At 40.6% G+C, this 15,110-nt stretch overlaps 1 protein-coding gene across 2 annotated transcripts in view; it reads left to right on the top strand.

Annotated features, from left to right (window-relative positions):
• The window catches only part of FREM1 (FRAS1 related extracellular matrix 1), a 169,314-nt gene that overhangs the window by 72,639 nt on the left and 81,565 nt on the right, over nt 1-15,110 (top strand). For both annotated transcript variants that reach the window (XM_030920400.1, XM_010389356.2), the window contains 4 exons: nt 7,223-7,419; nt 8,094-8,184; nt 8,871-9,038; nt 12,723-12,931. In XM_030920400.1, coding sequence (XP_030776260.1) covers nt 7,223-7,419; nt 8,094-8,184; nt 8,871-9,038; nt 12,723-12,931 — 665 coding nt within the window. The remainder of the gene's footprint in view (nt 1-7,222; nt 7,420-8,093; nt 8,185-8,870; nt 9,039-12,722; nt 12,932-15,110) is intronic.

Raw genomic sequence — 15,110 nt, 5'->3', positions numbered from 1 at the left:
CCTTCCATGTTTTTTCTTTTCCCTTTTGGCCTACTGTAGGAGACATATTGCTTATCTCCAAAATTCTCTTCTGCTTACAGAGCTGCCTGTTTTAGCTGCAGTGAGGGTTTGCTAACTCTGTGTAAGGTCAAATACTTAAGTTAAATTTTAGAAAGCTTCTATATACCTATTAGGGTCGTTAGAAAATCGGCCTAAGTCTCCCTTTACTTGCCTAAGATCCTGCAATGAGAAGGGAACTTGAAGGGGCCCCACATAAAGAGGCCCCTCAGATGACTTCCCTGAAAGTTACTTTTTTAATTTTAGAAAACTTTTTTCCCTGGGCCTGCCTGATATGGCTGCAAAAGAAAATAAGCCACTTTTTCTTCAAAGTTCCAAGGTTGAAGGAGTCCCAGTGCTTCAAAATACACTCTAGGGGAGTACATGTTGAAGACAATCTGTTACTCATCTGGAAAGAGAATTGAGAATAAAAACATCCTTTTAGTCTCCTTCCTTTTGGTATGTGATCCAGAATGGAGATGAAAACAGTAGAGGGTGTCCCCCCAACTATTTTCTGTCCATCACTCCTGGATTCCCAGCACCCGCTTAAATGTGCTGCACGTGACTGCAGGTGTGACCCTCCAAGCCGTGGCACCAGAGGAACTGAGTGTTGAGCCTTAGTCACGCTGTCCCCAAGCAATCAGTTCTCTGCCTTTTATTTCCCTTTGACTTCCTAGACTTGTATGGCCTGTGTGCCTTCCAAAAAATGGATTCCAAGAAAAATGATGTAATTGGGCAAGGCCCCTTTAAGGGAGGGAGCATGCTAGATTGAACTCTATCTCCTGCTATTACAGCCCATGCTAAAGCATTTACCCATAGAAAAATGGTTCTGGTTAACTTCCAGACTTAAAATCCCCTTACTAATTAAGTACTGTCTTAATAGGAGACAAAATAGGTACCTTAAAAGAACGTAGGAACTGAATGGCCATTTTCCTGCCAGTGGGACAATATCAAGATTAAAATTTGGCTACAGAAGATGTTTTACTCTTAATTGTTAAAAGCAGAAACTTTCCATTCACAGAAGAGGCCTAGAGCCTCATTTCTACTAGGTGGCTTAGAAATACCATGTGCTCGCCGGAGAAGTGGTATCAAGTAACCTCACCACAGGAGAAAAGAAGAAAACCCTGTTCCTAGACCATAAAAATCCTTGCACGTTTCACGCAGAGAAAGAGTAAGAGGCTGCAGATAGAGAGGGAAGATGACTTTTGCAACAGGATAGTTGAGGTTCTCTGCCAACCCCCAGAATGGGCTGTTGGAGGCTGCATCTGGTCCAGAGGCCTTTGAATCACACCTGGCCAGAAATTCTCAGTTGCCTCAGAACTTTTCCCAGCCTCATGTGACGGCAAGGTCTCCCGTGAAAAGAAGCTACTTCAAGCATGGCCAACAGTCCCAGTACCTGTGGGTAATGGGGAGTTCTGCCCCTTCTCCCTAGCAAGCCTCATATCCGTGACTTGAGTACGGCAGCCAACGCTAAGTGTGTGTACTAGGTTGATGGATGCCTGTAGATTTGTTTGATTTATGTTAATATAGAGGCAAAGAGTGCTTCAGAATGGCAGAACAGATTTTAAGCTTGCTCCCACTCTCACCTCTCCGACGAAGGCTGTACCTCAGATTCCCGGCCAAGGCAGCGAAGTGATGTGGCTTTGCTGAGTGAAGGAGCACCAAGGTTCTTGGTCCTCATGCCGGTTTAGATAAAATGACATGGACACATGTGCAGCAATTTTAAGGAGTGGAGCATTTAATAGGCAAGAAGGAAGGGAGAAGACAGACGGAAGAAGCTCCCCCATACAGAAACAGAGCGGTGGGCCTCCAAAGCTGAAAGAGGAGGTCTCCCGGTGGGCACATTTTTTTAAACATGCTTGATGATGGCCTAAGTTGATATGTCTTTACATATTTATGCATGTTCGAACAATGATCATTCTGTGGGTGAGAAAAGTCCCATTTTAGCAAACTCCATTGAGAAAGAAAGTGTTCTCAATGTACTGAAATTTGATTGTAACAAAAGCATTATTAAACACCCAATCCCAGGCAAACAGTAGAAAACTAGTGCTCAAATCAATTGCTGGGCTCTTGCTTGCTGGCGTCCCCCATGTCCCTCCAGCCTGCTTATGGCTACAGACTTACAAGGAATCAAAAATATAAAGTGATAAATCAGTATACAAAATGGCAAAACCTGACCTTGATCCTCATATTCAGGCTCACAATATGATACTCCACCAGCTGGTATCTGACTTTCTTGTAGGAATGGGTCCTTAATCCCTTCTCTGCCCTGATGCTTTGATTTCTGCTAGCTCGCTCTTTTGCATCTTCCCTTGAAGCTATCCAGTGCTATTTCTCACCCCCAGAAACTACTTACAGTGTTAGTTTTGCCCACCAACTTTCTTCTCTGACTTGTGGTAAATGTGCACCCCCGGTGCTTGTTCTCTCATCTGGTCACATTTCATTTCTCCCTTCCACTTCACCCATGTGCTTTTGTGTCACCTTCTTCCATTCTTTCCTCATTTTCTAGTCCTCTTTCTGCATCTCTCATCTATCTTTATTTTTATTCTCCCTCTTGCTTCTAATATTACTCTCTCCTGGATTAAGATCTCTTAAGGCCTAAGCTCTATAAAGCTGTCTACCAAGTAGAATAGAGTTGGAAATGTTTTTCAAAAGCAAGTTGACTGAGTGAAGCTGTCTTAGTCCATTTTGTACTGCTATAACAGAGTACTACAGACTGGATAATTTATAAACAATAGAAATTTATTTGGCTTATGGTTCTGGAGGCTGGGAGGTCCAAGATCAATGAACTACATCTTGTAAGGGCCTTCTTACGACATCCTAATAGAGTGGAAAACATCATGTTGGTGAGAGAGAGCAAGAGCTCGAACTTGCAGACTCAAGTCCTTTTATAAAGATCACTAACCCATTCATGAGGGTGGAGCCCTCATGACAGTCATAGCAACCAAGATAGAAAGAGTTCATGGGGCAGGCTGTTGTAAAGGCTCATGATGCCAGGCAAAGTACCATTTCTGGACAGAGTAATTAATAGCTTTTCTACAACCAATCATGGATTATTATAAAAAAGAAATGATGAAAGCTGTTTGGTGAGTCCTCCTTACTCTCTAGCATGATACAAACCTCTGAGTGTAGTTTTAAGACTTAAAAGCTCAAACAGGACATGTTGACTTTATTCAGTTTGCAAACATTAACAAGGTGCCTCCTACCTACGACAAAATTGTGCTAGATGTTGTGGAGATACAGAGATGAATGTAATATTGAGCACCTACTATGTGCCAGACATTTTACCTACATATTAATATTTGATCCTGATAACAACTCTGTGAGATTGTTAGTTTTATGCTTAACTTACTAATAAGAAAATTGACACTAAAAGGTTAAGTAAGTTGTTCAAGGTTGAATAGCTGCTAGTGAGTGGTATACTCAGGACTATAACTGTACTATCAAATTCCATGTGGTTTACACCATATTGTAATGCTGATCTCATGGAACTTTCAGTCTGGGAGAGAGACTCATTTGTAAGCTAACTAATAATACAAAACAATGGAATAAGTATGCTAGTTGGGGGATGCTTAAGTTTGTTTAATCTGCTATAACAGGATAAATGACTGCATAATTTAGAAATAATAGAAATTTATTCAACGCAAAAAAAGAAAATCTAAAATCTCATTTAGTATATATTTGTGTACTAAATCAGGTATGGGTGAGACTTCAGGTACAACTTATCCTGAAACAAAGTTCCCCTCCAGCTGTGAGTACATAAAATCAAACTAGTTACATGCTTCTAAAATACAATGGAGGGACAAGTATAGGATAGACATTCCTCTTCCAAAAGGGAGAAATAGGAAAGAAGAAAGGATCCAAAACTCAACAGGGCAAACAACATTAAGTCTTGAGGCTTGTGAATAATCTTCTTTGACTCTATGTTCTGCCTTCTGGACATGCTGGGGTAGGGTCAATTCCACCTTTATGGCTTTTCTGGGTATAGCCCATGCAACAGCTGTCAGAGTTTGGCGTTAGGTGCCTGAGGCTTTCCTAGATGGCATTGCACATCAGTGGTCTCTGCGGTGGCCCTGACCCCATGGCTCTGCTGGGCATTGTCCTAGTGGTTGCTGTCTGCAGCAGCCCTGCACCTGAGGCAACTCTGCCTGAGTCCCAGGGCTCTCTGAGGCGTCTCTTGAAATCTAAGTGGAGGCAGCTTTGTTTTCACAGCTCTTGCACTCTGCACACAAGCAGAGTTGGTATTTCTAACAAGGCCTACTGCTTGTGTTCTCTAGAGTGGTGGCTCAAGTGGTTCCTGGGCCTGCTTGAGCCACAGGGACGATTCCATCAGAATGCAGGGAGCAGAGACTTGAGGCAGTGCTGGGCAGAGACCCCACAGGTCCCTCCCTTGAAACCATTCTGTCCTCAAGGCCCTGGCATTCTCAACCTGTGATAGGAATGGTGGCCTGTTGTCTAAAATACCTTCAGGGTCATTTTTCCATGGTCTTGATAAATAGCAACTGGTTTCTTTCTATTCATACTAATCTCTTTATTATATAGGCACTTGGTCACACGTTTTGTGGCCTCTCCTAAAGATGCTTTTTTGTCTTTATATGGGCAGGCTGAGAATTTTTCCAGTCTCTAAGTTCTGCTTTCCCTTTGACGAAAAATTCTGGCTTTAGTTCATTTCTCCCTTCTTGTATTTTACTGTAAGAAGTCAAGAAAAGCCATGCAACATGCTCAACTCTTTGCTTAGTTATTTCTTCCACCACATATCCTACCTCATCCCTGCTCAGTTCTGCCTTACATAAAGTGTTAGAACACAGGCACCATTCAGCCAAGTTCTTTGCCACTTTATAACAAGATCTTTCTTCCAGTTTCCAATAAGACATTCCTCATTTCCATCTAAGACCTTATCAGAAGGGCCTTTACTGTTTGTATGTCTACCAATGTTGTGATTATGACCACTTAGGTAATCTCTAAGAAGATTGAGGCTCTGTCAATAGCCCACCTCTTCTGAGCCCTCACCAAATTGCCCTTTATGATCTATTCACAGCAATATAGGCTTTTTCTAACCCACTTCTCCAAATTCTTCCAGTCTGTACACATTACCCAGTTCTAAAGCCACTTCCACATTTTCAGGTATTTCAGTACCTATCTCTGTCTTAGTCCATTTGTGCTGCTGTGGCAAAATACCTGAGACTGGATAATGTATAAATAATAGAAATTTATTTCTCACAGTTCTGGCAGCCGGGAAGTCCAAGACCAGGTTGCCAGCATGTTTTGTGTCTGATGAGGGCTGCTCTCTGCTTTCAAGATGGTTCCTTGTTGCTGTATCCTCCAGAGGGAACAAATGCTGTGTCCTCACACAGCAAGAGGGATAGAAGATGAATTCACTCCCTCAAGCCCTTTTATAAGGCACGAGTTGATTCATGAGGGTGATTAGACGCTCATGAATTCAACCTCATGGTCCAATAGCTACTAATGGCCCTGCCTCTTCCTAATTTTGTGTTGGGAATTAAGTTACAACATAAATTCCAGAAAAAACACAAACATTCAAACCATACCAAGGGGTAAGTAAAATTCATGAACAATTCCAACTGAAAAACTGGAGAAAGATCTAAGAAGAGCCTTTAAGGATGAGAAGGACTCAGATTGCTGGATAAAACAGGAGAAAAGCATTCTCGATTGAAGAAGCAACATGATCCATGGAAGTATGGTGGAGGACCAGTACATGGTCAGTCCATTGTGTGCAATTAGAGTGTTGGGTTGATTTTAAAACGTAGTAAAAGATGTTGAAAGGTTGCTGGGCGGTGGCTCACGCCTGTAATCCCAGCACTTTGGGAGGCCAAGGAGGGCAGATCACTTGAAGTCAGGACTTCAAGACCAGACTGGCCGACATGGTGAAACCCCGTCTCTACTAAAAATACAAAAATTAGCCGGGTGTGATGGTGGGCGCCTATAGTCCCAGCCACTCAGGAGGCTGAGGCAGGAGAATGGTGTGAAACTGGGAGGCAGAGCTTACAGTGAGCTAAGATCACACCACTGCACTCCAGCCTAGGTGACAGTGTGAGACTCCTCAAAAAAAAAAAAAAAAAAAAAAAAAAAAAAAAAGAAGAGATAAGGTTGAGAAACAGAGAATATATGGAAAGTCTTGGATACCATGCTAAGGAGTTTGGATATTCTATAAATAATTCCACACTTTTTGAGCAGTTGTTTTAAGATTTTTGAAGGGATGAATTAACTTACTTGATTTGTACTTTTTTGAAGATAACACTAGAGGTATGAAAAGTCTAGATTAGCTCTTGGATTTAGGGCTAACAGACAGCTATTGCAATAATGTAAGGATGAAATTATGAAAGGTAGGCCAGTAGCAATGGGAATGACACTTGGGCGTGGGATGTGGAGTATGGTCACTGCATAGGAAATTTTATAAGTAGAAACTCCGGGACTTGGTGATGTATTATATGTGGGTGGAGAAGGAGGAACCAAAATTCATGTCAAGGTTTCTAAGATTGATGACTGAATATAGGGAAGTATCAAAGAAAGCACTGGTTGGTAGAAGAGAGATGTAAAAATAAAACCAAGAACATATTTTGTGTTTTATATGCCCATTCTGTAGCACTCATGACTGGATTCACTATAATTGTGAAATGTATATATATACATATTTTTATTTTATTTATTTTTTGAGATGGAGTCTCATTCTTGTCATCCAGGCTGTAGTATAATGGCGTGATCTCGGCCCACTGCAACCTCCTCCTCTGGGATTCAAGCAGTTCTCCTGCCTCAGCCTCCTGAGTAGCTGGGATTACAGGCACCCACCACACCCAACTAATTTTTGTATTTTTAGTAGAGACAGGGTTTCACCATGTTGGCCAGGCTGGTCTTGAACTCCTGGCTTCAGGTGATCCACCCACCTTGGCCTCCCTAAGTGCTGGGATTACAGGGGTGAGTCACTGCACCTGACCTGTAATAATTATATTCTTAAAATATAATATTAAATGAGTAAAAGATTTCCATTTTTTGACCCACACTCTTAATAGCTCCTGAATCATTTGACAGAAGTGTATTATAAATGACAGTTTTTGAAATTATCTCAACTGTGACTAGGTGATTGTGTGGCATTTTCTTTGTCTTTTTTTTTTTTTTTTTTTTTTTTTTTTGGTGTTTCAAATTAATGGTACAGACATTTTTATTCCAGGTGGCAACAATCCACATCACTCCAGTGGATGACCAGCTTCCAAAAGAGGCTCCTGGAGTTTCTCGGCATTTGGTTGTCAAGGAAACTGAGGTGGCCTATATAACTAAGAGACAGCTACACTTTATAGATACCGAATCGTATGACAGGGAGCTGGTCTACACAATAACTACTCCTCCAGTTTTCTCCTTCAGCCACAGGTATCTGAAAAGTCAGCATTTGGGCTAGTTCTAGGATCGCAAAGTTGAAAGTATCAGTATATAGCAATATATATGTAGTACTGTGGTTCACTTGCTCCATTGGTCAGGGATGAAATTATGCTCAATTAAGCGTTTACTTTTATCTCAAACTTACCTCGTATTTCCCTTTGAAAGCTGTATTAGTGGGTAAGTGATCTGCAGCTTGTAGTGTCTTCAGCATTGGTAGGCTTATAACAGTCTTTAATCCCTTTTTGAAAGGCAATGCTTATTTTTCTTTTTAGTACAATTTATTGAGATCTTCCTAACATTAGTTTTGCATATTACTGCCATGAAATCATTACATTCTATGATCTCAATCCAGAAAAATAGCACGAATATACATTAGATTAGTATCGTATGCATGAGAGCAAGAAAGCATTTTTAACATGAGTGTAACAATTCCCTTACATGATGCCAAGCAAAAGATTCTGTACATACATTTTGCAGTCATGATAAGGATGACATTGATGAAACTGGACTTAATGCTAGAATCTCCCAACGTAAAGAGAAAATATAAAGATAGAGCTTCTGATTTCTTCTCACAATGAGGTCTTTCAGTTTTTGATTGTGGGCTATTTGATTTCATTTTTCTTACCTAAAAATGAGCTGATGTGTTTGTCTGTATTTCTCTTTAGCCACTTGGATGCTGGGAAATTATTCCTGGTGGACAGCATACCAAAAGTAGTTAAGAATCCTACGGCCCTGGAGCTGAGGTCATTCACTCAGGTATGAGGATATGCTAAAATGCTGACAAACATGATGCAAGTGTGCACTTAGAAGGTATGCCTTGCCTAGTATTGTGCTTGAGCATGTTGGCCTTTGATATCCACAAAGGCTTGATGTCTTTATACTTGCTGCTTGTATGTTTCCATTAAGCGTGTGGCATCTATTTCAAAGTACTTGATCAAGTTAAATGTGGTTTCACAATCTCTTCAGTAATTTTACAAAACAGACTTTTGTATTGTTTTGCCATCAGCAGGACTGTAATTTGGGTATCTGGTGTATACGTATTTATTTCACAAAATTCAGTTTATTCAGTATCTTACTGTATTAGTTTCCAAGGGCTAACAACAATATACCATGAACTGGGTGGTTTAAAATAAACCCCTAGGACATAAAGGACTATGAGCTTTATTTTCTCATAGTCCTGGAGGCTAGAAGTCTTAAATCAAGGTGTTGGCAGGGCCATGCTCCTTCTGAAACCCTGTAGGAGAATTCTTCCTTGCTTCTATTAGTTTGGTGCAAAAGTTATTGTAGTTTTTGCCATTGAAGTCAAAAAGGAGCTTTTGGTAATCTTCAAAGTGAAGATGGTGGCATTTACAATGTTCAACATCAATTAACATGATGGTCCTCTAAAAGCTTTTGATCCTTGCAAATCAACACCCACATATCCATCTTAACTTACTTTGCAGCATGCTGTGAACTATATGAAAGTGGCCTACATGCCCCCCATGCAAGACATTGGTCCCCATTGCAGAGATGTCCAGTTCACATTTTCCGTCAGTAACCAACATGGCGGCACTTTGCATGGGATCTGCTTTAACATTACAGTCCTCCCGGTGGACAATCAGGTTCCTGAGGTATGTACAATGTTCTACATAGAGGATGAAAAGGAGGAAAAGAAAGGAGAGACTTGAAGACCTACTGGAAATGGTAACTTTCCTTTAGGCTAGTTTTTTAAACTTACGAAAGAAATTTCCATCTATGGTGTAGTAAAAAAAGAAAAAAAAAAAGCAGGGGGAAGGGGGCCTTTTACCTCCCATGGGACTTCTATGTAAAAGGTGAGATTTTTCAGTTACTAAATTTAACATTATTTTCAAAGCTTTATCAAATTCTTTTTTACTTCCTCTTCTTTCTGCTGAGTTTCACATGTTGATCAAGGGAAGGGGATTAAATTATGGGTCTCTTAGCAACTGGAAGGGCTTATTTTCCCTCACTGAAGCCCAACTATGCTGCTCTGTAATCTAAAGAAGCTCTTTAATTTTCCAAAATGAATTAAGATGGACCCTTGTTGTACTTTGTCCCACTGCCCAGTGTTTGTGTAAGCCTTAAAAGGACTTGGGTCTTTCATTAAAACCGAACTACAAAGGCTTTGCTACCTTGTGCAGTTTATCTGTGAAGCTGGGATTTGTATTGAGAATTTGTCCAATACCTACCTGGTTCCCCTGCCCACCTTCAGAATGCTAGACTTAATTAGGATGGTCATTATTGTTCTTATCATTTCCCTTAAAAGCAGGAAGACAAAATAACATTACCCATTCATTATGAACCAGAAGGGACCAGAGCCTATGCATGCCTCATCCTTAAGGAAAGAGGTCACCTTCCCAGGTGCCTACTTGGACTATAGCCTGCACTGGTGTTCTCTTTCCTGACACCTCATCATCTGTATATCTGCCCAAGGTTGTGGGGCAGAGGTCTTACCCTGAGGGCCTAAAAGGGCTGCCCAACCTGCAGAAGTTTTGATGGGTGTATTAGTCTGTTCTCATGCTGCTAATAAAGACATACCCGAGACTGGATAATTTACAAAGGAAAACAGTTTAACAAATTCACAGTTTCACATGGCTAGGGAGGCCTCACAACTATGGCAGAAGGGGGATGAGGAGCAAAGTTACGTCTTACATGGTGGCAGGCAAAAGAACTTGTGCAGGGAACTCTCATTTATAAAACCATCAAATCTTGTGAGATGTATTCACTACCATGAGAACAGTATGGGGGAAACTGGCCCCATGATTTAGTTATCTTCACCTGGCCCTGCCCTTGAAGCATGGGGATTATTACAATTCAAGGTGAGATTTGGGTGGGGACATGGCCAAACCACATCAGTAGGTCAAAACGATATATGAAAATAATGAATTGCCAACATTTAAAGATCAGAAGATTGTCTATCAAGGCTGATTCCTAGCTTCCCTTGAAACTCTGGCAGCTCTAACAAAATTGAACCCGCCTACCCCACAGCAGCCATTGCATAGGGCGTGCTCTCCAGCCCATCTAAGCCCCCACCCAGCTTGCCACACTTATTTCTATCACTGGCCTGACCTCCCACACCTGTGGACTTGCCACCTTTGGTAGAAAACCTGCCAGAGGGCTCACACGGAGGATTTTAAACTAACTCCATTCTTTGACAGCTTTCTTATCAGGAACCAGATCATATTCCTAGTGGTGAAATAGTTTAGAACGCCTATGGAGTTAACTTGAGAAGATTTTATTCAGACCATTCTTTTCTATGTATGAGATACACGCCATGAAATGGCCTAGCATTAAAGAAGCCAAAGCTTTCTCTGAAACAATCATGGAGAAATGCTCTTTTATGCAAAGTAATTCAAGCCTCTTGCTGGAGAAGGATGATCTGAGGAGGAAATTAAAAAGTGTGAAGGAAAAAGTTCATTGAATAGTTTTGAGGAGTTGGGGAAAGAATGGCAGAGTAGCTTCCCTTTTTTAAATTTTTACCTTTTACAGTATATGGGGCAAATGAAATAGTCCCTCAAAAAACTGAGGATATTAGAAATAAAATTAAATTAGCAGCTTCAGTGAGACCCACTACAGGAGTTGTTCCCTGATGTAGAATTCCTACAGAGAACTGCCTGAGTGATAACTACTGGAGGATGTTGACATCATGCTAACCCGAGTCCCAGAAACCTGAGCACTGGATTTGGACAAAAACTAAAAAGCTAATGACTGATGAGTGGGGGGAAATTAGCCTTATGCTTTTATTTTTTTGAAAGTTACCCTAAAATATATATTTTTAAAAATCATCCAATATAGCAAAGTATATTCCTTGAAACATTAGAAATTGAAGATTCCATATTGGGATACTAATTCAATACAGCTCAGAAAAATGAGGTTGGCAAACTTGGACCTTTGTTCAAAGACAGCACTCCTCTCTGAGTAAGATCTCCCTCCCTTTCTTTCTCCTACACACAGTGAAAATATAGGTTCAGCAAAGTGAAAGTGAGACACTTGGGAGGGGTCAGGTGGGGGTAGTGGAAGGGAAAGAAGTCTATGTTTTTGCGTCGGTAGTTGATTAAAGAATAGAAGGCAGCGGTCTCAGAATTGTAGGTCTTATAATTTCCATGATGCAAGGGGCTGCCCTTGTGGCATCATGAATGCCCCATGTGGCTGTGGCCTGGAGTTGGTACCAGCACTGTGCCCTGGTGTGCAGAAGGACAGAGCGGGCTCTTGAGCAGAGGCTGCAGCTTCACTTGCTTCCTTCCCTTTCCTCTGCCAATTTATTGTCATCCTCCTTTACCAGCTCTTTCTTCAGGAAACATCCTTTCTGCTGGGACCAGCAGCTGCTCTGAGAAGAGTAGGTGCTTACTAGAACTGCTGCATCCTCCCATGGGCAGGGCACCTCACCCTAGACTACCTGGGAGGGGTCCTCAGAGCCCGTGATTTGGTACCCCACTGTATCTGCTTGCTTTCACATCTGCATAGTAATACAAGAGTAGGGGTAAAGATAGGTTAAACAAAGTTAGCAGGTTTTCCTCCTGCAGGATCTCAGAGCCTTGGATATGCTTATGTCCCTTATAAACCTCCATGGTGAGGATATTTGACCATAGAGCACTTATTGTCCCCTCCCAATGGGGTGATAAAATATCCCAAGCCATTCAATTTGCTTTTTACTTACAAATGAATTATTAGTCGAGCTGTGAGTTTTTCTATTATAGCAAATTATCTTTGTGGCTTTAATATTTAAGTCTAATGTTTGAATAAATCTATTTCCTCTGGAATCTTCAATTTTGTCACACTACTTCCATTTCTAAAATATTCAATGTGACTGAAGCTTTAAAGCTCCAATCCATTTCCCAAGCCTTTAAGAATTTTCAGGATGAAAAGTAGATGAAACCTTTCCTTCAGGGGGATTTGACAAAGATTTTGTGTATTTTTTAGACTAAGCTGTATGTGTATTGAACAGTGTTGGGAATGGACGTGAGGATGAAAATTATTATTTCCTCAGTTTAGCAGCACAGGTAGTAATGATTGCTGATTCTACTATACAGGCTATGCAGTAAATGAAAAGTAGATACTTTCAGTCTTAGAAATCTGCCTTGCTTCCTTGTAACACATTAATGCTTAGAATCAGAAATAGTAAAAAAAAATTTTTTTCAGTCAAAATGTCTAGCTGTGAAATTATCCTCTTACCACATTCTTGAAAACTTAGTTGGCATGTGAAGATAATACTGGAAGCTTTACAGGGATGTAATGAGCTCTGTCTTCAGGGGTCATGGAAAAAGGCTTTGAATATTTCTTTCCTTTCTTCTCTCTAGGTATTCACCAACCCTCTGAAAGTGACTGAGGGAGGTCAATGCGTCATCAGCACAGAGCACATTCTGATTTCTGATGCAGATACCAAGCTGGACAATATTGACCTCTCCCTGCGGGGACTGCCTCTGCATGGAAGGGTGGAGCTGAATGGATTTCCTCTAAATTCAGGGGGCACATTTTCTTGGGGCGATCTCCATACCTTAAAAGTTAGGTTAGAACATTTCATGGCTTTTTTATTTACATGCTTTAGTTTCTTATCTAGATCAGTTGTGAGGCAGAGTAAGAGAAAGAAGTTTGTCAAGTTTCTTCAAGGATACCAACATGCCACTTAACACACTCAACGGGTCAGTTGAAAATTACAAATGATCAATTTTTTCCTTTCCCTCCAGACATTTTATTTCCGTCTGGCTTGCTATACCAGTGGAAATAACTTCATGGATATTTGAACAATAAAAATTTAATTGCCATGAATATTAAATTGGCGGTAACTGCACATATCACAAGAGGTAATAGTCAAACTAGATAAAGAGAGACTGAAATAATCTGTGAGGCTAATGTACATAACTGAACTTGTCTCCCGGAGAAACAAATTTCATAACCCGGAAACTCTGGGATAGAACTCTGTTGATCAATGTCCTTAATGTAACCTTATTCCATTCTACTAGGGCAGGGATCTGCAGGCAAACAAGCAGGGTGAGCTGAGTAATGGATACTTGAGTCTCCAACAGGGATGGCCCAATCCCTGGCCTCATGGTCCTAGAGAAGCTGCCCTCATCTTAAGGCCTTTCGTTTCCTCTACCTAGTACAGTTCTGTACGAAACTTTTCTACAAAATCTAGTCAAACAACTTCTCTGGAAAACAATACAAGCTATTCAAAAGCAATGGTTGGGTAGGCCCACACACTAGCTTCTCACTTGTAAATTCAAGCTGTAAATGGGAGCATTAGCCCTTTAGATAAAGTATGATAGGAGATATTGTATATCAAATGCTTAGCTCTGCATTAGACTAGAAAGTTGACCAGAAACTAAGGTTTGTGCACAAGAAGACCAGTTTAATACTGACAGTTCAGTTCCATCATTGATTTACAGTCCACGATATCTTGATCGTTTCACTTGCACTCCTATTCTTGTTAAAAAAATTTTTTTTTTGAGATTTCAGCTCTCAGCTATCTGTTAGACAGAGAGCCCTGTTTAGGTCATTCTTGCTAGGGGGTGAATGATGGATAGGAAAAACAGTGCCAATATTTGCTAGAACTATCTGTTCAAGCTTACTGTCAGAGGCTTACAATTATGTTTTTTTTTAAATTTAATCTTCATAGTAATCAAGTCTGACAAGGTATCCATTCTCATATTTTAATTGAAGAACTAAGCACAAAGAGGTTGAGGAATTTGCCCAAGTTCATTCAGCTACTATATGGAGGAGTCAGATTTTGAAAGAATATCTGCTTGACTCCAGTCATCCTTTAAATGTGTACTCTTAGGGCCATTTGATCTTTTAGGGATTTTACCACAGTAAAATAGAATTAGCCATTATCACTCACCAACATAGTTTTGATGGAAATTGCAGGGAGCATGGCAAAATAAAGCATAAGCATAGCGGGTATGCAAAATAAAGCATAGTGGGTAGTGCATAAGAACATGGAGGGTGGGGAGGATGTGGGACTTCCCATCATAGGAAGGGAATCCCCAACCTGAGTTGCTACCCAGCCTATGGGTGAAACGAGTCCTCAGTAAAATATCTTTCAGCTCTGATTTTTTCCCCATAGTTAAAGATTATATATGTTCAATCTATTATATTATTTTTAATACAACTTTTATTTCCCATTCCTAGGACTCATTGGTATGTTTAAAATTTGGCTCAGTTCACTTCAGCAGCTTCTTATAACTTTCCAAGCATCACTGCAATGGGCTGGAGAGTATGTGGAGAGCCTAGAATTAGACAATGCCTTCAAGAAATGTGACTGAGAATTAATGGAATATAGGACCAAGGCTAGACAAAGGAAAGGCATTTTTTAAGTCTAAGAGAGATTTAAGAATCTATATAGATTGAGAGGAAGATAGCTAGTCACTACAAGAGGAAAAATGACAGGAAAGAGGTAATACATAATTCATTGACCAAAGTTTTAGAGAAAAGCTGAATAGATCCAGAGCACAGGTGGAAGGATTAGCCTTAGAAGTAGAAAAGGGGAGAGAAAAATCAAATCCACAGTGTCCCACTTTTCCTCATCTACTGCTCAGTCTGAGGGTTCTCCTGGCCCTAGTCAGTGTATTCTGCAAGTGGACAGACCTATCCCAAATGGTTCCTGTTGTCACAGTGGCATTTGAAGGGCTGCTTTTTAATTTGAGGACTAATTAGAAATGCATATAACACATTTTTTCCAGAGTGGAGCA

Source organism: Rhinopithecus roxellana, chromosome 16 (assembly GCF_007565055.1).
Source record: "Rhinopithecus roxellana isolate Shanxi Qingling chromosome 16, ASM756505v1, whole genome shotgun sequence".
NCBI classification, from domain to species: Eukaryota; Metazoa; Chordata; class Mammalia; order Primates; family Cercopithecidae; genus Rhinopithecus; species Rhinopithecus roxellana.
This window is presented reverse-complemented; position numbering and strand designations above follow the sequence as displayed.